Below are 26,622 nucleotides of genomic sequence, written 5' to 3' on the forward strand. Positions count from 1 at the left end.
CTATAGCAACTGTTACGTGGGTGGGCGGGCGGTCGCGCATCCCGGCACCGGCCAGGCCCGAGGCTTCCGCGCCAGCCTCCTCCGACACGAGCCAACGGGGGAAACCGATCGAGACGCAAAAAACTAAAAACGCCCCCCCCCCCTTTACCCCCCCCCCCCAACCCCGCCCCCCCAGGTCGCTCCGCTTGCCGCGTACTCAACACCGGCTACGCCTGCTCCACCGTGGCCGCTCCGCTCTCGCCCGCTGCGTCACCGCCGCCTCCTCCCGCTTGTGTCGCGTCCGCCGCTAGCGTCGTCGCCGTCCTCCCGGCGCCGTCGCGCTCCGTCTCCGCGCGGGCGGTGCCCGTGTCGGAACGTTCAGAGGCTCCGACGTCTGAAGGCACAAGGAGCGGGGGGGGGGGGGGGGTTGGAGGGTTTTGGTGACCACGTGCGTGATTGAATTCCCGCCGCGGCGAGTGAAAAACAAAAGATTTACTTCCTGGATTCCCGACTTGCGGCGGATCTTTGTCCGGATGATGTTCGCTGCGGTTTCAGACGAAGCGTCGCCGTCAGATTGTTAAATACGGTCGCGTGAGAAATTGTTCTTCAACCGACCGGTGAGCCGAAGCAACAATAATAATACCAACTGGCGTGTGGAGACGCTTGGACACGCGACGGGATTTACATTGTCGGGTGGTGGAGGGATCTTGACGGCACAAATCATCCAGGCCCAGCAGATCGTTACGTGGCCCTCATGGCACTGGCCGTGAAAACCTGCGTGTTAAGTTTGTTGTAGTTTTCTCTGGGTGGCCTGGTGCTGCAGGTAACTCATGATTCCCCGATGCCCCCGTAAGTCTGGATCTCCCTTCCCACAGCCATCCGTGCTGTAGACGCCCTGCCACTCGTCACGTCCAGACTAAATACAGTTTTCTCCTCTGCATATGATGGACCGCCTTTCTCTTACCTACACAGATATATATAGAGATGGCCGACAGAAAGACTTGGTTGCTGGAGCAGAGAGCGTGTGGAGGGGAGTGGAGCGAGACGAGAGAGGAGAGGTAGGAGAGTGTGTAGAGGGGAGTGGAGGGAGCTGAGAGGGGAGTGGTAGGAGAGTGCATGGAGGGGAGTAGAGTGAGATGAGAGGGAAGAGGTAGGAGAGAGCATGAAGGAGGGGGTGGAGATGAGAGGGGAAAGGTAGGAGAGTGCGTGGAGGGGAGTAGAGTGAGATGAGAGGGGAGAGGTAGGAGAGTGCGTGGAGGGGAGTAGAGTGAGATGAGAGGGGAGAGATAGGAGATTGCGTGGAGGGGAGTGGAGTGAGATGAGAGGGGAGAGGTCTGAGATTGCGTGGAGGGGAGTAGAGTGAGATGAGAGGGGAGAAGTAGGAGAGTGCGTGGAAGGGAGTAGAGTGAGATGAGAAGGGAGTAGAGTGAGATGAGAGGGGAGAGGTAGGAGAGTGCGTGGAGGGGAGTAGAGTGAGATGAGAGGGGAGAGGTAGGAGAGTGCGTGGAAGGGAGTAGAGTGAGATGAGAGGGGAGAGGTAGGAGAGTGCGTGGAGGGGAGTAGAGTGAGATGAGAGGGGAGAGGTAGGAGAGTGCGTGGAGGGGAGTGGAGTGATATGAGAGGGGAGAGGCAGGAGAGTGTGTGGAGGGGAGTGGAGTGATATGAGAGGGGAGAGGTAGGAGAGTGCGTGGAGGGGAGTAGAGTGAGATGAGAGGGGAGAGGTAGGAGAGTGCGTGGAGGGGAGTGGAGGGAGATGAGAGGGGAGAGGCAGGAGAGTGCGTGGAGGGGAGTCGAGTGAGATGAGAGGGGAGAGGTAGGAAAGTGCGTGGAGGGGAGTAGAGTGAGATGAGAGGGGAGAGGCAGGAGAGTGCGTGGAGGGGAGTGGAGTGAGATGAGAGGGGAGAGGTAGGAGAGTGCGTGGAGGGGAGTGAGATGAGAGGGGAGAGGCAGGAGAGTGAGTGGAGGGGAGTGGAGGGAGATGAGAGGGGAGAGGCAGGAGAGTGCATGGAGGGGAGTGGAGTGAGATGAGAGGGGAGAGGCAGGAGAGTGCGTGGAGGGGAGGGGAGTGGAGTGAGATGAGAGGGGAGAGGGGGGGCCCCCCCCGCCAAAGCGAGGCGCCCACCAGCACCGTACGTCAGAGGTCGCAATCGGGTATCTGATACCCGTACCCTACCCGATACACGGGTACCCGTTTGCGACCCTGGTGCGGCCGGGTACGGGTAGGCCGTGAGTCACTGGTGAATAGTCGTTTGTCACTCATTTCGGGTAGGGTACGGGTACGGTTAGGGAACGGGTACCCGTACCTGGCTGGGTACGGGTCGCCGTTTGCGACCCTGGTGCGGCCGGGTACGGGTACGGCTAAGGAATCAAAACCCGTTTGCGACCTCTGCCGTACGTCTCACTCGCCTGGGCCCGCGTCTCCGTTGTCGCCGGCGCCGTTGCCGGCCCCGGTGCCCTCCGGCGCCTCCGCGTCTTCTCCACCCGCCGGCCTGGGCAGCGCCACGTCGATGCCCAGCATGCGCAGGTAGTGCAGCCGCTCGTTCTTGGCCACGAAACAGCGCAGGGAAGTCTTCCCGCGCCAGCCGCAAAGGATGATGGGACAGCGGGGCGAGTCCGGCTGCCTGCGACGGACGGGGGAAGCAATGAACGGCAAAAAAAAAAAACAACATCGCGGACCCCCCGTCAAGTTGTAGCTTTCTTCCCCGTGCAGAGCAAGTAAAGGGTAACGCGCCCCGTGTAATTGCCGGCTCTCGCCACTGCCGGCGGAAGGGCATTTGGTCTACTCTTCCACGTTGAGCGGATGCATTGGAAGAGGCGAGCGTACCCACACTTTACCCCACCACACGCGGATTCAATCATCCTGCTGGGCGAGTGGTGGGGGGTGTGGGGCAGGTTTTAGAAACCTGCAGGTTTTAGAAACCTGCCCCACTGTTCCATCTCCGGCATCTCGGCCTGCTCCCGGTGCGGCTCGGTAAAGCCACCGGGCTCGCGCGTTTCTGCGGCTCTGCTGCCGTACGTCTCTCTCTCTCCCGAAGCGCTTTCGAGTCGTGCCACGCGTCGTTCGGCGCCACGTCCGACGTTTCGGAGACCTTCTTCAGGGACTGAGTCGATCGAATCGGTCTGGTCCCGAAAGAAGCTTCCCAGCATGCAGCGTTTGCCGTGGGTGTTTGTGCAATAGAGGTTTTTTGGGTTAAGCTTGTGCAAATATAAATGTGTCGTTAAAGCCGCCACCGCCCGACACAGCCTATTAGCAAGGTTTGTCACGTAAACAGAACGTGCCAATTAGTCACGAGTACAGCACTAACCGGTTGTGTATTGGAGAGTAAACCCACCACAACATTTACAACTCAAGTACCGTCACGTTTCGCCAGTGATTACAACCACAACCAGCATCATCAGGCGACAGCCACAGAGCTGTGGAGAAATGCGCGTTGTGCGTGTACATTATGTATGAATAACCCAACCGGCAATGGATATCCATTGTATTTTATATGCACACGTTAACCGCACCCCGCCCCCCACCTCTGTTCCTCGCACCTGGATGGCTCACAAGTGACGACGTCTCATGTCGTCCCCTCTATTTAAGACCGAAACGGGAGAAGGATTTCTCCACAACTCTGTGGCTGTCGCCTGGTGATGCCGGTTGTTGTTGTTGTAATCACTGGCGAAACGTCACTGGTATTTGAGTTGTAAATGTTGTGGTGGGTTTACTCTGCAACACACAACCGGTGACGAATTGGCACGTTTTGCTTACGTGACAAACGTTACTAATTGGACGTGTCGGGTGGTGGCGGGATTAACGACACATTTATATATTTACGCGATCTAACCCAAAAAACCTCTATTATGGATCATACTGGTAACGAAAGCCCTACTACATGTTAAACTGTGTGTGTGTGTGCGAGAGCATCAAACTTACTCCGGGTCTGGTTCGTACTTCAGCACAACGCTTCCAATACCTGGCGAGAAAAACAAAATCAACGTCACGGTGGAGAACCGCCACTGGGACGGCGCACTCCCAGAAGGCAGTGCGATGCCGATGGGTTGCACGTACGTACGGTGAACTTCTATCGCACCCGTATTAGCGCGGTTGGCTAATCGGAGGTGCGGGGGAAGGACAACACACACACACACAGCGGCAACCACCGCCGCTTTCTTTAGAGCCTAGTCTCAAACAGTGTTAGACCAGAGGAAGCCGAAAGCGAACAGCACAAAGACAAAGCCACTATCAGAGTAATGAGAGCTCGGGGTGAGCAGCTACATCTTGGGACCTCCCTTGCCAGACAGCTTTCTTTAGACAGCTTTATTTAGAAAGCTTTCTTTAATCAGTTTCAAAGACAATGAATACACTACCAGAGCATGTGTTTTTGTGTTTGCATGTTCAACACAAGTATCTGTGGTTAATGCAGACACGATTCTTGTAAAAGGTTTCAGTTTGGTGTTTTGCCATCTTAACACAACTGTTTTATTGCCAACAATGGTAATACTGCTGTAGTGACATAGCACGTCACTGCTGTGTCGGCCCGTACGAGAGCTGGGGGCCCCAAGGGGGTGCCTGGGAGGTCACGTGGTGGAGGGACCCAGACCTTCCCGTGAGGTGGGGGAAGGGAGGCGTGGCCTGGGTAGGGAGGCGTGGCCTGGGCAGGGAGGCGTGGCCTGGGAAGGGAGGCGTGGCCTGGGAAGGGAGGCGTGGCCTGGGCAGGGAGGCGTGGCCTGGGAAGTGGATATAAGCGTGGTGTGGACGCAGAGCGAGGCTGTTGAACTCCGAAGTGAAGACGACATCATCGGTCCTCAAGTCCCGGGTCGTCGTCCTGGGCCAGGCAGCCCGTCGCCTGCCTGGTCCACTCTGTGTCGTCTTCCAGAGTGTTAGTGAGTTGAGGAAGGTGGTCACCACCTCATGTACGGTGTTATATTACTTACCGTTTCATAAATAGTATTGCCTCCAAGCTGTGTGTGTGTGTGCGCACCTAATTCTAACCCACTACACTGGAAAGTGAGGTCCCGTGATGGTCCTCTCCCTCTCTCCCCGAGCCCCTCTCGCGAGGCGCCGCTGATCGAAACTCGCCGGACGCGCGGCGGTAACTCACTGAGCGGCTTGGCCTGGTTGCGCGCCTCGAGGGAGAACTTGCCCAGGAAGGGGTTCTCCTGCGTGAGTAGCACCACGATGTCCGTGTAGGGCACGCTCACCACGCGCTCGCCCACGTACGGGAACAGCGTGTAGATCGCCTGCGCCACACACGCAAAGCGGGTTTTAGTTTTGACGTCCTTCGGCCGCCCTCCCCCTCCCCCAACCGCGCGCACCTCCAATTAGCGCGGTTGGCCACGTACGCCGCGAGAAAAGTTAAACGTACAAACCTCGTATCACCTTAACAGACTTATTACAGGTTTGTTTAGGATTAGATCGCGTAAATATATAAACGTGTCGTTAAACTCATCGCCGTCCAACACAGCCAACTCGTAAGGGTTGTGACGTAAACAGAACGTGGCCAATTCATCACTTGTACAGCACTAGCGTGTAGTGTATAGTAGTGTAGTGTATAGTAGTGTATAGTAGTGTATAGTAGTGTAGTATAGTAGTGGTGTATAGTAGTGTAGTGTATAGTGTAGTGTATAGTAGTGTAGTGTATAGTAGTGTAGTGTATAGTAGTGTAGTGTATTGTGTAGTGTATAGTAGTGTAGTGTATAGTAGTGTAGTGTATAGTAGTGTAGTGTATAGTGTAGTGTATAGTAGTGTAGTGTATAGTAGTGTAGTGTATGGTAGTGTAGTGTATAGTAGTGTAGTGTATAGTAGTGTAGTATATAGTAGTGGTGTATAGTAGTGTAGTGTATAGTGTAGTGTACTAGTACAGCACACCGGTGTGTTGGAGAGCAAAGCCACGACATTTACAATCCGCGTACGACGTTTCGCCAGTAATTACAACCAGCTTCATCAGGCGACAGCCAGATTTGGCTGTGTCGGGTGGTTGCGGGTTGAACGACACTTTTATACGCGATCTAACCCAACAAAAACCTTTATTATGGATGATATTGGTCGCGAAAGCCTACTACGTGTTAAACCTTGACAGACTGTTGGGGCAAGTGCTGTTAGCTAGCGAGTAGCACCTATGAAGGCCGGCACGGCACACGAGGAGGTGAGTGGCCAGCAACCACGCTCGGCCGCCTTTGTCTCCCCAGTGGCAATGTTTTACACACCGCACCAGGTACTCATTTGAGGCTGAGTCGACCTAGGGGAGGAGGCCCAGGACCGGTTCAGATGATCATCACTGGTGTTCGCCGTGAGCGGGAATCAAACCCTGGGTCACCGGGTTCGTAGCGCAGCGTAGCGCTCACCGCTACGGATCACATAAGTGCAAGGGAGTCTACGCAAGCAAGAGTAGGCGAGTCGATCAGTCTGCGTGCGAGTCTACGGGTCTCTACCCAAATGTACGATATCACGGAGCGAGAGAATTCGAGCATCTGAAACGACGCGTTGCCGTGGTACTTGTGGCTGAGAAGAGGAGAAAGCGGCGGGCGTGCCTGACGCTCGATTGTAATTGTTGCGCCGCGCGGCATGAACTGGAATCGACCCCAATCAGCCAAACGAGTCACCGGAGAAGGTCTCCTGGAGTGCGCGCGTCCGTCAAGGCCAATACCGCTAATTAAATGACCGATGGCCTTCGAGTGAACCACGCGCGGCAGACGGATTGATCGGCGGCGGCGGCGCCGCGGCGTTAATTCCGCTAACGGGATTAGCGGGCGAGGGTGTCCGTCGTTATCCCAAGTTGTCAACGAGCGGGCGAGGCTGGGCGAGCGCGACGGACGACGGTTACGACGATGGTGGTGACGACGACGACCGACGGTTACGATGAGGGTGACGATGACAAACTACGGTTACGACGACGGTGACGAACGAAGACGATGACGAATGACGGTTATGACGACGATTATGATGACAGTGATGATGACGACGGTTACGACAACGGTTACGAACGACAACGGTTACGGCGACGGTTATGAACGACGGTTATGACGACGGTTATGACGACGGTTATGACGACGGTGATGACGATGACGGTTATGACGACGGTTATGACGACGACGGTCGTAACCCGACAAGGGAGCAGTGCGCGATATAAACGAGATGATAAAGAATCGATTCCTCAATCAAAGCGCGACTCCGAATCGGATCGCTGTGCGGGGGCGCGACAGCGAAACGAAGAATGCCGAGCGACAATGACGAACCAAGTCGACCCCCGACCGACTGGGGTGTGAACTTGTGACCTTCCAAGTTCATGACAAAATTAAGGAACTAGACAATATGCCTCCTTCGCATAGCACATATATGAAAAAAAATATTAAAACTTTTAGTTTTTTTTACATCCCATCAGGGATTTGGCTCTCTGGGAGTTTCAGCAGCATTGGTTCAACACAAGCAAACTCTGGCGCGGTACTGACATCCACCATTGGTTCAAGCAAGCCCGACTCTGCTGACAGAGACACTGCATGTGGAACACTCGCCGACGAGTTCGCTTCCGACGGAGCGTTTTCCTCTCTTTTCTTTCTGATCACAGGATCGAGGCAGAGAGTGGTGGCGCAGCAGTTAGCGTCTCCACCGCGCGACAAATTCCCGTGACCTCGGTTCGATTCCCGGCGGCCGCGGCCAGCGTGGGCGACGAGCGATATACGCGAACGGATCCCGGTCCACCGCTCTTCACCGCACCGACCGAAGTGGGGCATTGCGGTCAAGCCACCGTTAGAGGCACAAGCAGGAAGGCTTTCACCCAACAGAGGATTTGACGTCAGGGGCCACGGAAGTGACATCCGCGCCACCGTTAAGTCAACCCGCGCCCTCCTGCCCGACGTGGCGAAGTATGGTCCTGAACGAAGAGCCCTGCGCGCCAACCCCCCCCCGCCCCTGAACTTCTCTCTCTCTCACCTCTTGTCCCAGACGGAAGGCACAACCAAACTCCTCTCCATCAGCGTTCCTCGACCACGCCTTGACGCCCGTGTTGATGATCTACGGGAGAAATTATCCCAAAACAACGTTTGTGTTCATCGCTCGGCACGTATTCAAAACTTCGTCAACGTCGTCGTCATCATCAATAAATACAATTAAGTCCTAAATATTCACGTGTGTATACTGAGCTTCTTTCGCACCGTACGTAGCCAACCGTGCTAATCAGAGGTGTGGGGGAAGGACAACAAAATAAACACAAAAAGCTGTTGTCAAGAAATACATTTTCAATCTGGGGTACCCCTCCCACCCGTACCCCACCCACCCAACCACCCGTACCGTACCCCACCCACCCGTACCCCACCCACCCAACCACCCGTACCGTACCCCACCCACCCGTACCCCACCTACCTGTACCCCACCCATACCCCACCCACACGTACCCCACCCACTCACCCAAAAACATGTACCCCGCCGACCCACACACCCACCCACCCGTACCCCACCCACCCGTCCGTACCCTACCCACCCACCCACTCATAAACACGTACCCCACCCACCCACCCGTACCCCACCCAACCACTCACCCACCCGTACCCCACCCACTTGTACCCCACCCAACCCGCACCCCACCCACCAACACGTAACCCGCCCACCAACACGTACCCCACCCACCCGTCCGTACCCCACCCACCCCCACCGGGTCACCTTGACGCGCTGGCTGTTGTGGATCATGATGTCGCGGACCTGGCTCGACACCAGGTACAGGTGGCGCTTCTTGCCCTCGTGCGTGCGCGTCAGCAGGTTGCGCAGCGGGAAGTCCGCCGCCAGCTTGTAGAAGCCCCTGCAGCAGCGGGGCGCAGCGACAACAAAACCTCGGGTTTTAAAGCGAACGGCCCATCCATTCATTCTAGATTTGAAGCTTTCGTGACTGCAACGATTCATATTCTTCGGTGTTTTCGGTAAAGTCCCATCCATTGCGCCGGAGCCGAGCCATTTGACAAAAGGCGCCGCGCGCCACCGCGGCGAATATCACGCCGTCTTGCGGCGCAGCGATTGACGCACAGCGGTGTAGTGGCCGTAGGGGTGGGTGGCAGTATGAGGCCCAGTGGGTTAAACTACCAAGACCATAATTGTCACTGGGTGTTGGTGGCCGTGAGCGGGAATTGAAATCGGGTCGCCAGGTTCATAGCGCAGCGCGCTAACCGCGACACTACAGCTCCCCACAGAGATACATTAGAGAGGTACACACACAGACACGTACATATAGCGGTACACACACAGAGATGCACATAGATATAGAAAAGCCAAACATCCCCCGTATAGCCTTAACAGACTGTAGGGGCGAAGGTCGGTGCACGGTTTGCCACCAAGGCCCTTACTTGATGGAAGGAAAAATGGGGTCGTCCTCCCGCATGAACACGAACGGGTCCTCCTTGTACCCATGCAGCTTAAACTTCTTCGATGGCGGAGGGCCGCAGACGCCGTCGTGAATCGCGGGCGACGGCTCAGCGAGGGCGGCCGCGTCGGCATCGGCGACGGCGTCATCGGCGGCGGGCTTCCCAGAATCCTCTGCGTCCGCGTCGGCAATCGCCGTTCCGTCGGCGTTTGCCGACGCGGATGAGGCCGCTTTAGAGTTCTGCACCTGCACGGTCACAAGGCAAACATCAACAAACAAAGACGAAGATCCTTCCCCCGTGTAGCCTTAACAGACTGTTGGGGCAAGTGCTGTTAGCGAGTAGCACCTATGAAGGCCGGCACGGCACACGAAAGGGGTGGGTGGCCAGCACCCACCCTCGGCCGCCTTTGTCTCCCTAGCGGCGAAGGGTGGGGTAGGGTGGGTGGGGTAGGGTGGGGTAGGGTAGGGTGGGTGGGTGGGGTAGGGTGGGTGGGTGGGGTAGGGTGGGGTGGGTGGGTGGGGTGGGGTAGGGTGGGGTGGGTGGGGTGGGGTAGGGTGGGGTGGGTGGGGTAAGGTGGGTGGATGGGGTAGGGTGGGTGGGTGGGTGGATGGGGTAGGGTGGGTGGGTGGGTGGGGTAGGGTGGGTGGATGGGGTAGGGTGGGGTGAGTGGGGTGGGTGGGGTAGGGTGGGGTGGGGTAGGGTGGCTGGGGTATAGGGTGGGGTGGGTGGATGGGGTAGAGTGGGTAGGGTGGGGTAGGGTGGGTGGGTGGGGTAGGGTGGGTGGGGTGGGGTAGGGTGGGTGGGGTGGGGTGGTCGGTGTTGTGGGGTAGGGTGGGTCGGTGTTGTAGGGTGGGTGGGTGGGTGGTTGTGGTAGGGTGGGTTTGTGGGTGTTGTAGGGTAGGGTAGGTGGGTGGGGTAGGGTGGGTGGGGTGAGTGGGGTGGGTGGGGTAGGGTAGGGTGGGTGGGGTGGGTAGGGTGGGTAGGGTGGGTAGGGTGGGGTGGGGTAGGGTGGGTGGGATAGGGTGGGCACCCACGTTCCGCTGCCGCTTGTTCCAGGGCATCTCTCGCTTCTTCTCCAGCACGGCCACAAAAAACCCGCCGGTGTTCTGGTGGTGCGGCAGAATCCGGACGCTGCCCCAGACACACGGCAGGGGGAAGAGTCGTCGCCATCACCGTCAGCGTCGTCGTCATCACCGTCAATCGTTTAATCCCCACGAAGCGCCCCACGGGGAGCGAGTTTCACGACATTGGCGCGCGGCGATCCACAAACCCCTCGCCGCCACCACCGGCCAGCCGACCGGCCAAATAATTAGTTTTGAAGGATGGAGGAGGAGGAGGAGGTCACGTACGAGAGGTGGGCACCTTTGTTGTCCTTCACCCGCACCTCCGATGAGCACGGTTGGCTCCGTGCGCTGCGAAAGAAGTTCAACGCTCGCACGCACGCACGTACCAGCGGTGGAGGTTGAGACTCTGGAGAACCGCCGGGTCGGGCGGAGGGAACATAGTCTGACGCAACTGGGCGCGACGCTCAGGCGGCACGGACTCCAGGTTCTCGAACCACGCCCCGTCCTTCGTCATGACCTGAATGTGGTCACGCACACGCACACACAACAACAATAACTACGAAGGTCCCCCGTGTAGTAGCCTACACACACCGTTGGGGCAAGTGTTGTCAGCGAGGATTTACAGAGGCTGGAACGGACGCGCGAGCGAGTGGGTGTGGGTAGCAAAACCCTACAGTGCTGACGTTGACACAGCGCACCAGGTACTCATTAACGAAATCTATAAATTTTAATTTTATTTTACCAGGTACGGCGCACTGAGCCGTCGAGCACTTTTTCAGAAGCGACCCGGCCACAAATGATAGCTCAGCCAAGTGGCTTGTCATCATCACGTGGACATTTATAGCGGTAGCCAAATATTCTCGAAAGCACGTCGATTCTAAATGTGGAAGGAGAGAAATCCCAGCGACCACGGGGAAGATAGGCACGCAAACACCAAAAATACAGGCATCAGGGTCGGGGTGGAACCCACGATTTGCTGTATACCAGGCAAGGTGGTTAAGTATAGTAATAGGTTTTTACCCTTTGAACTGGTACAAAAACTGATACCTTTATACAAGGGATCATGTTTGCAATAACCACAACACAAGCAGTCAAGGTGAAAACAAAAAGAAACAACTCTGATGATATGCACTGTCCTTGAAGTTGATTGGTCCACACCCGAGACAGCTTTCTTAGAGCCTAGTCTCCAGTGGTGTTGGACCAGATGACGCGAAAAAGGCGTACAACTCAAAAACAGTGCACTATCAGAGTATTGAGAGCTCGTGGAAGCATTTACACTATGAGACATCTCCTTTACCAGTGGCAAAATATAGTAATAGGTTTTTACCCTTTCAACTGGTACAAAAACTGATACCTTTATACAAGGTTGTGTTGTGGTTATTGTATAAAGGTATCAGCTTTTGTACCAGTTGAAAGGGTAAAAACCTATTACTATATTTTGCCACTGGTAAAGGAGATGTCTCATATTGTAAAGGTGGTTAAGATCTCACCTAGTCGAACATCAGACATCAAATTTCGATTTAAAGCTTTCGTGACTGCAGGGATTCATCTTCTTGGTCCTTTCGGTAAAGTCACGTAGAAGGGAAGTAATAAAATAATAAAAATAAAACATAATAAAATAATTCTCATGACGTTTCGGCTACGGCTGCTTGCGTTGTAGCCAAAACGTCGTGAGAATTATTTTATTATGTTTTATTTTTATTATTTTATTACTTCCCTTCTACGTGACTTTACCGAAAGAACCAAGAACATCAGACATCACTCGCCACTGGTGAGAATTACAAGTATTATTTTGACAGTCTCGTGACAGACGTGACTCTGTGGCAGGCTGAATAAATAAATTTTGGCACCCACACCCCCCCCCCCCGCTATTGTGCGGCCCAGAGGTCACTTGAAGAAGAGATCTCAGAGGTAGCTCTCTGATGTCCACTTCCACGGGCCGTGGAAGTGCTCGCCGAGGAGATCCGACTGGACGCGCCGTCCCGTGACGCGGCAGGACCAATCATCGTAAAAACCGGGCAACCCGAGTTTGATTTCTGTCCCCGGCTCACATCGGCCGTGGGTGGCGTCCGTTTAACGAATGGGACAAACGGGCAAAGTGAGAAATTCGGAGATTTAAAAGAAACACTAAAACCATAACACGGATGGACGTACGGAAGCACGTACGGACGGAAGGGTCGAGGTGAAGAACATTTAAAAAAAAAATCTTGATTTGAAGCTTTCGTGACTGCAGGAATCCATACTCTTTGGTTCTTTTGGTAAAGTCACGTGGGTAGAAAATAAAAGAAATCACGACGTTTCGGGCGCAACACAAGCATCCGTCATCAGGTGGGAAAGCATGGCCTGCTGCCTCAGCGTGATTTATTTTAATTTTATTTTATACCTCCGTGACTTTACCGTAAGAACCAAATAGATTTTTTTCAAAGTCAAACCTTCCAGGCGGTGAGTCCCGGCATGCGCTTGAGCTGAGTGAGTTCCTCCGACACGTCCACCAACTCCAGGGCTCCTGCACGGGGAGGGGTCCGGGGTCACGTGGAGATCAACGAGAGAACTGAGCTTCATTGTGAAATGCAGCGTACCGATATTTCAATGAAATGGTTGATGTTAAGACGGGAGAGAGGAACGCATGCCACGGAGAACAACGGAACGCTCAACCATCATTCCCCTCCCCTCTGTCCGTCCGTTTGCTCGTCCATCCGTCTAACTTTTGGTTTGTCTGTTAACATCAGGGTGGCTAGAAGATGTTAACTGCCTCGCCTGGTATACAGGAAGTCGTGCATTCGATCCCGACCCTGACGCCTGCTGCTGTATATTTGGAGATTGCGTGTCTCTCTCTCTCTCATCATCATCACGGTGGCTAGGAGATGTTAACGACCTCGCCTGGTGTACAGGAGGTCGTGCGTTCGATCCCGACCCTGACGCCTGCTGCTGTATATTTGGAGTTTGCGTGTCTCTCTCTCTCCCCGTGGTCACGTAGATTTTTCTCCGGGTCCTCCCGTTTTTCGCCGCACATTTAGAATTGATGTGCGTTTGGAGTATTTGGCTGCTATACATTTCCACGTGATGATAATCCCCTTTGCGGCCGCTTGTGAAAAAGAGCTGTACAGCTTCGCGGGCCTTACCTAGTAAAATAAAAAGTTTCTAGTTTTTATAGTTTTAAGCGAGCTTGGGCAGGACACGTCCCTTGAGGTACGACCACGACAAGCACCGGCGGTGGTCGAGACTAACCGCGGAGTGGCACCAACGCCCACCGCAGCACGACGCCTGCGCGCGCGGATTCCGCTCGCGCTCGCCAACGCGCCCGTTCGTCCCCGGAAAGCTTTCCAATCGGCGGCAGGGAAGCCGACGACGACAGGGGGGCGACGGGTAGGAGGGACAAGCGGGCGGGAACGAGGGCGGGCAGGGGGCGACAGCGACGCACCTTGGCTGCTGTGGAGCAGCGAGGCGACCACGGCCTCGTTCTCCACGGGGTTGAGGGAGCACGTGGAGTAGACCATGCGGCCGCCCACCGCCAACAGTTCCGCGCCGCGCACCGAGATCCTCCGCTGGAGCCTGCGGAGCGACGGAGAGACGCGTCACGTGTGGGAGAGGCGAAGGACCGAGCGGTGTCAAGGGTGGGCGACATCAACGGTGTTAATGGTGGGCAATGTCGCGTACGGTAGAGGGTGGGAGAAGTCGAGGGCAGACGCAGCGACAATCGGCTCGGCGGCACCAACGCAAAGCAGGAGCAGAAAACCGACGCAAATCTCCGGGCCAAGCAACAACCGCCTCTGCCGCACGTGCGCTAAAATGGGCCGTCGCCACGCTCGCGGTGCCACCCACCCACCCACGTGACCGTCGCCACGCTCGCGGAGCCACCCACCCACGCGACCGTGCCACCGTCGCCACGCTCGCGGAGCCACCCACCCACGTGACCGTGCCACACTCGGAGGCGCGGTGCCACCCACCCACGTGACCGTGCCACGCTCGTAGGCGCGGTGCCACCCACCCACGTGACCGTGCCACGCTCGTAGGCGCGGTGACACCCACCCACGTGACCGTGCCACGCTCGTAGGCGCGGTGCCACCCACCCACGTGACCGTGCCACCGTCGCCACGCTCGCGGTGACACCCACCCACGTGACCGTGCCATGCTCGTAGGCGCGGTGCCACCCACCCACGTGACCGTGCCACCGTCGCCACGCTCGCGGTGACACCCACCCACGTGACCGTGCCACGCTCGTAGGCGCGATGCCACCCACCCACGTGACCGTGCCACGCTCGGAGGCGCGGGTGCCACCCACCCACGTGACCGTGCCACGCTCGGAGGCGCGGTGCCACCCACCCACGTGACCGTGCCACGCTCGGAGGCGCGGTGCCACCCACCCACGTGACCGTGCCACGCTCGAAGGCGCGGTGCCACCCACCCACGTGACCGTGCCACGCTCGGAGGCGCGGTGCCACCCACCCACGTGACCGTGTCACGCTCGGAGGCGCGGTGCCACCCACCCACGTGACCGTGCCATGCTCGTAGGCGCGGTGCCACCCACCCACGTGACCGTGCCACGCTCGAAGGCGCGGTGCCACCCACCCACGTGACCGTGCCACGCTCGGAGGCGCGGTGCCACCCACCCACGTGACCGTGCCACGCTCGTAGGCGCGGTGCCACCCACCCGTGCATGTTGAGGCCGTTCCCTGGCGTCCATTTCTTCCACACGTCGATGTTTTTGCGAAGTGTTCCATCGCCGCTAAAAACAACAACAACAAACGATGGCATCTCAAGTCCAGGAGATGGTTTTAGATTTGTCCGATCTCCTGTTCACTACCCCATTCCCCAAAGCAGAGCTAATGATCATAACGATGGATTAGGTTACATCGGGGGGAGGTGGCCCAGTGAATCATGCACCGAGTCGTGAATCTGGCAACCCGAGTTTGACTCCTGGCCATGGCTAACATCAGCGGCGAGTGGGATCTGGATTTGCAACGATGGACGGATGGATGCATGGTTGGATAGATGTAGAGACAGAGATGGTTGGATGGACCGAGAGAGATGATTGATGGAGATAGACAGAATAACAGAGAATGGATGGTTCAATGGACAGACAGAATGGAAAGATTGATTGAATGGAAGGACGGAAGGATGTGTGTGCGCGTGGTCTCCCTGTTCAGGCAGATCGACCGATGTGACACACGGACGATTTGGCGATCAATCGACAGGCAGAACAACACACCGATGACTGACAAGACACATGACAGACGATATCCAGATGGATGGACGGATGGACTGACGGGACTGGGCCGCCACGGTGGTGAGATGTTAACTACCTCGCCTGGTATCCAGGAGGTCGCGAGTTCGATCCTGACCCCGACTCATGTTTATTATTTGGAGTTTGCATGCTTCTCCCTGTGGTTGCGTGGACTTTAGAATCAACGTGCATGTTGTGTATTTGGCTGCCGTTTCAATGTTCACATTTTAAGCCACTTCGTTGGGCTATAAATAACTATATAGCTCAGTGCGCTTTACCTGGTAAAATAAAAATTAGTATAGTAGTGTAGACTGAGATGACTAGCAGATGCACCACCTGTGCCCCTTAAACACACACCATACCATAGAGGAACTGGTGTAGGTCCCAAAACCACATTCCCAATTGTGAAAAACCACCTGCAAATTGCGGTCTTATAGCTTTTAAAAGTGACCGACTGACATTCGAACGGTTCACGTTGGCGCGCACGACGCACGGCACCTGCACGGCACGTCGGCGAGGATGCGGTCGAAGCGGAGGAACTGGCGCGTCGTGGCGGCGGCGGCGGTCTCCCCCGACGCCGCCGGGGCAGGCGGCGTCGGCGTCATCTGCAGCAGCGGCAGGCTGCCGGCGTCGTGGTTGCACACGATGACGCAGGGGCTGTGCAGGCGTTTCGACTGGTGCACCAGCAGGTAGCAGCGCTTGTTGTCCGAGTCGTTAGCGATGATGAAGCCGTCTGCCAGAAGACAGAGGGAGACACGGATGGAAAGGACGTCAAGTTTATACTGGTAGGAACCTCCTGGTTAGACCAGCCCACAGGGGATTATTGTGTCCGTCCGTCGTGCAGGGAGGGGTTGGGTGGGGAGGGAGGGGCTGGTGGGGAGGGGAGGGTGGGGAGGGGCTGGGTGGGGAGGGGCTGGGTGGGGAGGGTGGGGCTGGGAGGGGTGGGGCTGGGTGGGGAAGGGCTGGTCACCCCGTGGTGCCCTTATAAAACTCAACGTTTAACCTACTCCCGCCGGCTTGTGCCCGCCCTCACAGTCGGGCATATTTGCGGAATACACCACGCCGCCGTTGACCCTGGCCATTGACCGAGCAACCCAACGTTCCTACCAGCTCCCTCCGCAGGAATGTGTTTTATTTGTGGAACCGGGAGCGAACTCGGGGGAGATCAGGATGAGTCTCATTTGCAAGAGAGACTACTCCGGGTCACTCCTTGACCAGGGGTAGTCTCCGACGTACAGAAGAACCCACTTAGTGTCTCGCAATTTTCTTGCCGGGTGGAGCAGCGGGTGAGCCCACGGTGCTCTGAACGTGACGCGAGTTCCATTCCCGGCCACATTTGTGGTCAGCAGGGTGGTGAACACTCGTGCCTTACAGCTGGAAGGACCTGGGTTCGATTCCCGACTCGGGCACCTTCCCGTGTTTGAGTTTGTGGTTCTCCCCCTTGCTCTGCTTGGGCTTATTCCGAGTTCTCCGTTTTTCTCCCATAGCGAGATAAAAATCTACGTTCCGTAGAACTTTTTTCGCACGGTACCTAGCCAACCGTGCTAACCGGAGGTGCCGAATGTAATCCAATGCTGCAAAATTACCTGCAAATTACTCGATTGAGACCAATAACAAAGATCCCCCGTATATAGTTTAAGGCTATACAGGAGATCTTTGTATTTTTGTGTGCGTACGTGTGTCCGCGTATGGGTCGACTATGGGGAGACAAAGGCGGCCGGGCGTGGTGTTGGCCACCCACCCCCTCGTGTGCCCGTGCTGGCCTTCATAGGTGCTACTCGCTAACAGCACTTGCCAACAGTCTGCTAAGGCTACACCGGGGGGAGATCTTTGTCTTTGTGTGTGTGCGTGCGTCTGTGCGTCATACCGGGGAGAGGCGTGCTCATGTCAGAGTGCAGCATCTCGATCAGCTGTGCCGTCTTTGAGCCCGGCGCTGCGCACATGTCCAGCACCTGGGGATCAGCTTCACGGTCATCGTCGACAACAGCAGCAGTGACAGCAGTGACGGCAGTGGCAACGGAAGCAATAGCAGCAGCAGCAGACGCAACAGCAGACGCAGTACAGGCTTGACAGCAATTATCAAATTGTACATGGCATAAGTCGTGGTTTCAATCCCGGTTTTTCCCTCCAAATCTAGAAACGTGCATTTAGAGTATTTGGCTGCTATCAATGTCCACGTGATAAGCCACTTTGTTGAGCAATCATTTGTGCGAGTGGCGGTGCAGTTTTGATGACAACAGATCAAAATGGACTGATAAGGAGGGGTTGGGATAGACCCCGGTCGTAGCTGGGGGGGGGGGGGGGGGGGACAGGAAGCTGGGGGACTGAAAAGTATTCAGGCATAATTGCAGCATCAGCAGCAACATACTAAAGATGATGATGACTACGAATTAACAATGAGGCTTCCCGTTTAACACGTAAGCTTTCGTGACCAATATTAAGTTGGATATTTACGGCATCGAACTCAAAATAAAACAAACTCTTTGGGTCTTTCGGGAAAGTCTCGTAGATAGAAAAATAACAGATCACGACGTTTCGATCGCAACGCAAGCCATCATCCTCAGGTGTATCTACGTGACTTTACTGAAAGACCCAAAGAGGATGATTTCCTGCAGTCACGAAAGCTTTAAATCAAGATTCCATCTGTAATAAAGGTCATGGAAGCGACTTCTGGAATTTGGTCTTAATTTGTCTTTCGTTCACAACACTTCCAGCTTACTCCTTCACGCTGCTGACAGACAGCGTGAGAGGGAGAGAGAGAGAGAGAGACACGCGTGGCAGCCTGGACCACGTGGCAGCCTGGACCACGTGGCAGCCTGGACCACGTGGCAGCCTGGACCCCGCTCCAGCGTGGCCTCACCCTCCGTTCGTTCCAGATCTGACCACGTGTTGGCCATCTCCACCCCATTTAATACCAGGGTCACGTGGCACCTTTCCACCAATCCTGGTTAACCTCTATGGAATCTTCTAGACTCCATCGTACGCTCCCGGGACCACGCCCCTGACTCGTCCCCCCATTGGCTGTGGCTAAAGCCAGCAGATCCAATCCTCTACTTACAGATGTCACCTTCCCATTACGTCAGGGCCACGCCCCTAGACTTCCCCCCATTGGCTATGGGCCAGGACCGACAGAGCCAATCATCGCACGAGGTGTAATCCATCAGCAACCCGGATATATCCTCACATTACATATGGATGAGGCTTCCATCCATCTCGCGTTACCTTGTGGTGCGGCTCCACCTTGAGCAGGAGCGGAGGGATCATGCTCACCGCTTCTTGGCGGCTGATGTTTCCCTGTTACGGTTAAAGGCGAGAAACAACACTGTTATTATCATCATCATGACTACGATTGGTTAGCCAGGAAGGCCTCAATTGTGAGTCTCATGACTCTCTCAGGTGGTTTCTGCCAATTCTTCGCAGGAGAGGGAGGGGGGGTGTGGGTAGGGGGGCGATGATTGCTACCACCCCGACTGACGATTCACTCAGAATTCTATCCGGTGCAGCAGTGAGGTGGGACCTGGTTACTCCACTGCAGCAGGATTTCGGCTTCGGCCAAGTCCGTGCTTTGTACAGCGGTGATAGTTTGTTTGGAGTTCAAGGTTGGCGAACACGTCGTGCAAACTAAGAATTACGATTCTGTTTTCCTGCTCCGATGAGCATTGAGGCGGTGGTCACTTCCTGCAAAGCCAGTGGTGGAAATTCCACATTCCTATGACAGGGGAGGGGGGGGAGTCTCTCCATTTGAGAACCACAGTTCAACTCCCCACAAAGTGGTACTCATTTTATTGACCCTGGATAGATGATGAGCCGAGTCAACCCACGACGAGGATCTTAACTGTATGCGCGAACGTTGCATTTATTTCGCGGCGTACGTAGCCAACCGTGCCAATCGGATTGCAGGCCGCTCGCTTCACCACCACCACCACCAGCAGACAAACGGTCACCGCATCGCGGCGCTTTCAGGTGCGCTTCTGCGGCCGTCTGGAACGCTCTTCCTTTCGATATCAGGAAGCCACTGGAGCTATGCACTTTTAAACCATCATCTAGCTTGACAAACTCAATTCTGTAGAACTGCTTTGTGTTGTTTAGTTGTTGTCCTTCCCCTTCCCCCACACGATTAGCGCAGTCGGCTCCGTAGAGTGCGAAAGAAGTTCCAAATTCATACCAACATACACCACCGATATTTTTTTGTCTAAGCCAGGGGCGGCCACCTACGGCTCCGGAGGCTGCACGAGGCCCTTGAAAGGACTTTCTTCGTGACGTTAGTCATCAAGGACCACCGTCCCGTCTCGTATTCACCACGTTGCATTGCGGCTCTTGAAATTATTAGTTTTTCTTATATATACCGAATTCAAACAAAAATGGATCATTCTTGTTATTTTCGGTCGTTGACCAACCACCACCCCCCCGCTCCCTGGGGTCTAAGCGAACCAGCAGGGCCGCGGGAGCGCAACGCGACTCACCGACTCCGTCTCCGTGATGAGGAACTGGTGGAACGCCTCCAGCAGGTGGCACTTGCGGATGCTCTTCCGGCTCAGATTCACCTGCCAGCCAAACTCGTTGGGGTACCTAGAGGAGGAGGGCGAAATCGCGATAATAATTTTTTTTTTTTTCCCACCGCTCAAACGAGCTGCGCCAAATGGGGCCCTTGGCAGAGCGCCGGGTTGTTGGCCGCTGACGTCGCGCGCAAGGAACGAGCCGGGGTCACGTGCACGACGATGATTGTCAGAATCGGAGTGTTTATTCAGACTGCAGGAATCCGATGAGCTACGAAAGCTCTTTTCACAGATGTCCGGTAGGGGCGGGCAAGAGCGTTGCAGTAACAAACAATTACAGAAACATGATAAGAGTGCAAAATACAAGAAAGGTAAACAAATCACCCAATAAGTAATATTTTTTTTTTTAAATTTAAACACGCTTTAATGAAATGTACCGTACTAGTAATGGAAGAACTCCACGACTCCAGGACGTGGCCCCGAAGCTTGCCACAACGTAAGGGACCGTGGTGATTTACAGCCAACGTCAGTTGAGCGTGGACAATTAGAACCGAAGGCGAAACATAACATATACATTTTTTAAATAAATATTTGTATTATTTTTTATGATAGAATATAGTATTGTCATCAGTATGACATAAGTATACCAAGTTTGCAGTCAATACCACATTGGGAAGTGGGTTAAAATTGAGTTACAAGATTTGAGGCTACGACAACAACGACAGAGTGAGTTAATAGAAAGCGTGTAAAAACAACATCTGGAAGGACAGATAAGACTAGACGGACGAGCGAATGGATTGATACACGGACGAGAGGGATGGACTGATAGACTTCGGGATGAACAAACGGAAGAAAAGACCAACGGACAAACAGCTGGAAGGATTCACAGACGAAGCAACGGACGGACATGTCGACAGATGAACGGATGGACAAATGAACAGACAAACCAACAGGTGAACAGACGGAAAGACGAACGGACGGACAGAGGGGAGGGAGGTGGATGATGGCTGAGCGTACCATTCGAGCTGTTTTGGAGCCTCCACGGGCTGCCCGTCCACCTCCAGGCCCACCAGCTCGCTGAAGAACTTGCTCTTGAGGCAGCGGAGAAGCTCATCGGCGTGGCTGCAAGGCAATGGGCGGCACGAGTCAACAATTGACCACGCGGAAATGAGTAGCTTTAACTCCACGCGCCGCCAGCATCTTCAGGAACACCGAATCAAGCCATTTCGAATCCTCAAAGAAGCTCGCAGCCAGTATGCGGAGCAAAACATCCCGACGTCATTCCGAAACACTGCGCGGTATGACCCTATGAACTATATTTATTTCACAAGGTAATGGCCCACCGAGCTATACAGCTCTTTTTCAGGAGCGACCTGGCCACAAATGATAGCTCAACAAAGTGGCTTGTCACGTGGAAAATGTATCGCGGCAAAATACTCTAAATGCAACGTTGATTCTAAATGAAGCAAGGGAAACCGGAGGACTGGAAGAAAAATACACATGGCCACAGGGAGAACACGCAAGCTCCAGATATACAGCAGGTGTCAGGGTCGGGGTCGAACCCACAACCTCCTGGATACCAGGCGAGGTAGTTAACATCGCGCCCTGGAAACACATCGGGGAGCCTTGCGAGCAAACGGGTCGCGCTAGAGCTCGCAATGATTCGCCAAATCGCGACGGGAGCGAATCGATGCGCCCCTCCTTACCTCTTGTATCCCGTGATGCGGAACGTGGCGGGCAGCGGCTCTCGAAGGGCCTCCATGAAGGCGCTCCACTCGGCCTCGGGCACGATGGCCTGCTCCTGGTAGTACGACTCAAACTGCTTGTTCTCCTTCACAATCTCTGCGTAACCGGCTCCCCAGCCACCCTGCCGGGTCGACGGAAGGCAGACACACACACGCGCACAAAGGCATGAAAAAATAGGAATAGGCTTTACCCTTTCTGGCACTAAAACAGGCGGTTAAGATGTTCACAAATAGACACCGATTGCAAAGCATGAAGTTTGCATTAACCTCACATACTTGCGGCAAAAACATGCTAACATGCTCTGATAATATCTGCATTTTATACTCCTTGGTTCTTTCGGTAAAGTCACGTAGGTAAAGAAATAAAAAATTATAAATAAAATAAAAGATTAAAAAACTGCATTAAATCACGACGTTTCAACACAAGCAATCATCATCGGGTGTGAAAATCACAACATGTGAACAGATGAACGGACGGACAGACGAACGGACGGACAGAGGGGATTGGCCTACACAAGAGACAGCCTTCTTTATTGCCGTGTCTAGCCAGTGTTAGACCAGTGAAGAATGCCAAAAGGCGAAGACCACAAAGACTTTGGCAAATATCAAAAGTAAGAACCACTTGGGTTGAGCAGTTATATCTATGTGACCTTTTCTGCCAGTGCCACAATTATGAAAAAATAAGAAAAGGCTTGAACCTTTCCTACAATGAGACAGGTGCTAAGATACTCTTAGTTTTTTCGGTAAAGTCACGTAGGTAAAAAAATGAAATAAAATTTTTATTTTATTTTATTAATTTTAATTTCATTTTTTACCTACGTGACTTTACCGAAAAAACTAAGAGTATCAATCCTTGCAGTCACGAAAGCTTCAAATCTAGGTGCTAAGATGTTCAAACACTAAATATAAACCTATTGCAAGCCATCAAATCTGCACGAGCCGCACATACCTGCGGCAAAACATGCCAACACACGTGCGCTCCGATTGTGATATTGCCAAAAAAGAACCCATATAGGCACAAAGTCAGCAACCTACACCCCCCCCCCTTCCACTGTCCAACAAAGTAGCGCTGAGATCCGTGGATGGGAATCAAAACTCAGATCTTCACGCCTGGTATGCAGGAGGATCCGTGGGTTCGATCCCGACGCTGACGCCTGCCGCCTCTCTCCCCGTGATCAAGCACGTTTTTCTCCGGGTCCTCCGGTTTTTCCTTCCACATTTAGTAACATAGGTCTGGAGTATTTGGCGACCTAGATTTGAAGCTTTCGTGACTGCAAGGATTCATACTCTTAGTTTTTTCGGTAAAGTCACGTAGGTAAAAAATGAAATTTAAATTAATAAAAATAATTTAATAATTAAAAATCACATTTCGGAGGCAACACAAGCTCGATTGCTTGATGCAGCAAATCTGGCTGTGACGGTCCCACCTGATGACGGAGACTTGTGTTGCCTCCGAAACGTCGTGATTTTTTTACTATTTTATTTTTAAATCCTTTATATTAAGTTCGCTGGCTTGCTTACGACCGTGCAAATCTTTCGGTCGTTTTTTACCCCACTTCCCGTGATCCAATCGAGCTGACATTTTGCACACAGACTCGTTGTGCCAGACAATTAATGTTCGTGAAAAAAAATTCCCAAAATTTTACACTTTGTATGCAAAAAAAAAATATTTTACATATATTCAAATAGAACTCATTCATCGCTTGGCTGAACGTCACAGTATAAGAGCCCAGAGCGTAACCCCTCCACAGGCCGTGGCGGAGTAGCGCAGTTGGTAGCGCCCTCGCTTCCCATGCCAAAGGTCGCGGGATCGATCCCCGCGTCCTCCACAGGCGAATCTATTTTAAATCCTTTATATTAAGTTCGCTGCCACGCATATAAAGGATTTATAGTGAAAAAACTTTGTTTTACGGGTTATACTTATTATTAATTTTAATTTCATTTTTACCTACGTGACTTTACCGAAAAAACTTGACTTTACCGAAAAAACTAAGAGTATTTGGCAACCGCCATACATTGCCACGCGACGATCAGCCACTTCGTTGAGCGGTCATTTGTGGCCAGAGGTCGCGTCTGAAAAAGAGCCATATGCTCAGTGGGCCTCACCGAGCAAAATAAAATGAGTTTTTTTCAAGTGGCCCTAAGCACTCCGCCACCGATCCACCCTTCCTGAGCCAGAAAAAAAAGTTCCCACTATTTATTGCATTGGGGTCGTTTAGTCGGGGTTTTTCTTTCTCCACCAGCTTCCGTTCTCTGCGTCTTTCTCTGGTCAATCGCACGGTCCTCACATCTCGTGCCACCGCATCCTCCCATATACCGGCCCTCTGCTGCTACTGCCCTGCGTCGGAGGCATCTGTTGGCGCTTTTAAAATCACGTGGTTTTTTTTTGGGTTCGAACGCGCAAATATAAAATGCGTCGTTAAACCTGCCGCCACACCACCACCCGACACGGCCAATTAGTAAGGTTTTTCTACCTACGTGACTTTACCGAAAGAACCAATGAGTATAGTAATTCCTGCAGTCACGAAAACTTCAAAGCTAGATTAAAACGTGTCAATTAGTCACTGCCGCAGCACAACCGGTGTGTTGGAGAGTAAACCCACAACATTTACAATTTGAGTATCATATTCTTGGTTCTTTCGGTTAAAGTCACGTAGAAGGGAAATAATAAAATATAAATATAAAACAATACAAATTCTCACGTTTCGACTGCAACACAAGCAATCATCATCAGATGTGAAATCCACACTTTTTTCAAATTTTCTTGCTGTGGATTTCACACCCGATGATGATTGCTTGTGTTGCAGTCGAAACGTCGTGAGAATTTTTATTGTTTTATATTAATATTATTTTATTATTTCCCTTCTACGTGACTTTACCGAAAGAACCAAGAAAATGAATCCCTGCAGTCACGAAAGCTTTAAATCACAATTCGAGTATCGTGACGTTTCGCTGGTGATTGCAAACCAGCATCATCAGGTCGATGAGCCAGAATTGTGCACAAATCTTCCCGTTTACATCGAACAGGATCGAAGACCAGAGGGGGGTGAATGAGGTCATATGGATTCTAGATTTGAAGCTTTCGTGACTGCAAGGATTCATATTCTTAGGTGCTTTTTCGGTAAAGTCACGTAGGTAAAAAAATTTAATTAATAAAAGTAAATAAAAAATTAAATAAAAATCACGACGTTTCGGAGGCAACACAAGCTTCCGTCTTCAGGTGGAACCGTCACAGCACGATAGCTGTATCAAGTGGATTGTTAATCTTGAGAATATGTTGGTGGAGTTAGTCGCAGTTAATCAACAAACAGCGTCATGTTTTTGTATTTAGATCGTTGTCCTTCCCCGCACCTCCGATTGCAGTAGAAGAATTAACTCCACAAATATATTTATATTTGGGGAAAAACACAGCAATCATCCCATCCCCTACTGTGAAAACTTGACTCTGCTGAAAAATAATCTTGAGACTCAATGAGGCTTTCCTGAGTAAATCAGCGGAATTATATCATCAGTCAACTGAGCACTGAGTATATATCGCTGCTCATCTCCCGCTTACAGCGCTGCAAAGCTATCGTGGAAATTCCACATTACTATGGCCGGGTGAGTCTCCCCACGGCACGACCCTACGAATGTGAGACCCAGGCGTGATCAACTTGTGGCTCAGCAAGACCCCCTGGCTCCTGGCGTGAGCAACTTGTGGCTCAGCAAGACCCCCCTGGCTCCTGGCGTGATCAACTTGTGGCTCAGCAAGACCCCCCTGGCTCCTGGCGTGAGCAACTTGTGGCTCGCAAGACCCCCCTGGCTCCTGGCGTGAGCAACTTGTGGCTCAGCAAGACCCCCCTGGCTCCTGGCGTGAGCAACTTGTGGCTCAGCAAGACCCCCTGGCTCCTGGCGTGAGCAACTTGTGGCTCAGCAAGACCCCCCCTGGCTCCTGGCGTGAGCAACTTGTGGCTCAGCAAGACCCCCCTGGCTCCTGCGTGAGCAACTTGTGGCTCAGCAAGACCCCCCTGGCTCCTGGCGTGAGCAACTTGTGGCTCAGCAAGACCCCCTGGCTCCTGGCGTGAGCAACTTGTGGCTCAGCAAGACCCCCTGGCTCCTGGCGTGAGCAACTTGTGGCTCAGCAAGACCCCCCTGGCTCCTGGCGTGAGCACTTGTGGCTCAGCAAGACCCCCGGCTCCTGGCGTGAGCAACTTGTGGCTCAGCAAGACCCCCTGGCTCCTGGCGTGAGCAACTTCTGAAGGCAACCATGCAACACCATTGCTTGCTAGAGCCACGCTGCTGCCGAGTTGGGAACATTTTTATACTTTTTTTGCCGCCATCTTACGTAGGGAGACCCGCCGCCCCGGGTCACTGTGGGAACCGCACCACGTGACGTCCCCCCCCCCCCCCCCCATTCGTTAACACGGCCACGTGTCTCCACCCGTACACCCTAACCAAGATGGCGGCGAAAACCCCCCCCACCCACCCACAACGTTCTAAATGACGTCACCGCACACGCATGCTATACTGTAACTGTATTTAAAATAATAATAATGAAAAATAACCATCGACCACTCAACTCTTTCGCCTCCGTCTCCTCCATCTCGCCTCTCCGCCGCGGGCTTTTTCATCCCGGGTCTCTTCCTGCGCGTCATGGTGACGGACCGGCACTGGACGACTGCGGGCGACGCGAGCTGGAGACTCGAGGCGAATTCGCGTCTCGTCCAAACGCCGCCTCCACCACCTCCTCCACCTCGTGCGAGCACGCGGACCCAGAGGCGCAGCAGCGGCGTTTGCATTGC

At 53.8% G+C, this 26,622-nt stretch overlaps 1 protein-coding gene across 1 annotated transcript; it reads right to left on the reverse strand.

Annotated features, from left to right (window-relative positions):
* Positions 1 to 170: 170 nt before the first annotated feature.
* Positions 171 to 26,622, reverse strand: LOC133355791 (RNA cytosine-C(5)-methyltransferase NSUN2-like). The gene is made up of 19 exons (XM_061573149.1): positions 26,401 to 26,622; positions 21,803 to 21,963; positions 21,114 to 21,218; positions 20,064 to 20,169; positions 18,823 to 18,894; positions 17,468 to 17,552; positions 16,099 to 16,333; positions 15,028 to 15,102; positions 13,798 to 13,928; positions 12,809 to 12,882; positions 10,763 to 10,893; positions 10,347 to 10,443; positions 9,295 to 9,557; positions 8,621 to 8,756; positions 7,895 to 7,975; positions 5,067 to 5,205; positions 3,899 to 3,938; positions 2,386 to 2,600; positions 171 to 373 (listed from the first exon to the last, which is right to left on the reverse strand). The coding sequence occupies exons 1-19, from the start codon at positions 26,617 to 26,619 to the stop codon at positions 207 to 209; spliced, it is 2,532 nt and encodes an 843-aa protein (XP_061429133.1). The 5' UTR covers positions 26,620 to 26,622; the 3' UTR covers positions 171 to 206.

Source organism: Lethenteron reissneri, chromosome 52 (genome assembly GCF_015708825.2).
Source record: "Lethenteron reissneri isolate LAM-NWPU_2019-01 chromosome 52, ASM1570882v1, whole genome shotgun sequence".
Taxonomy (NCBI): Eukaryota; Metazoa; Chordata; class Hyperoartia; order Petromyzontiformes; family Petromyzontidae; genus Lethenteron; species Lethenteron reissneri.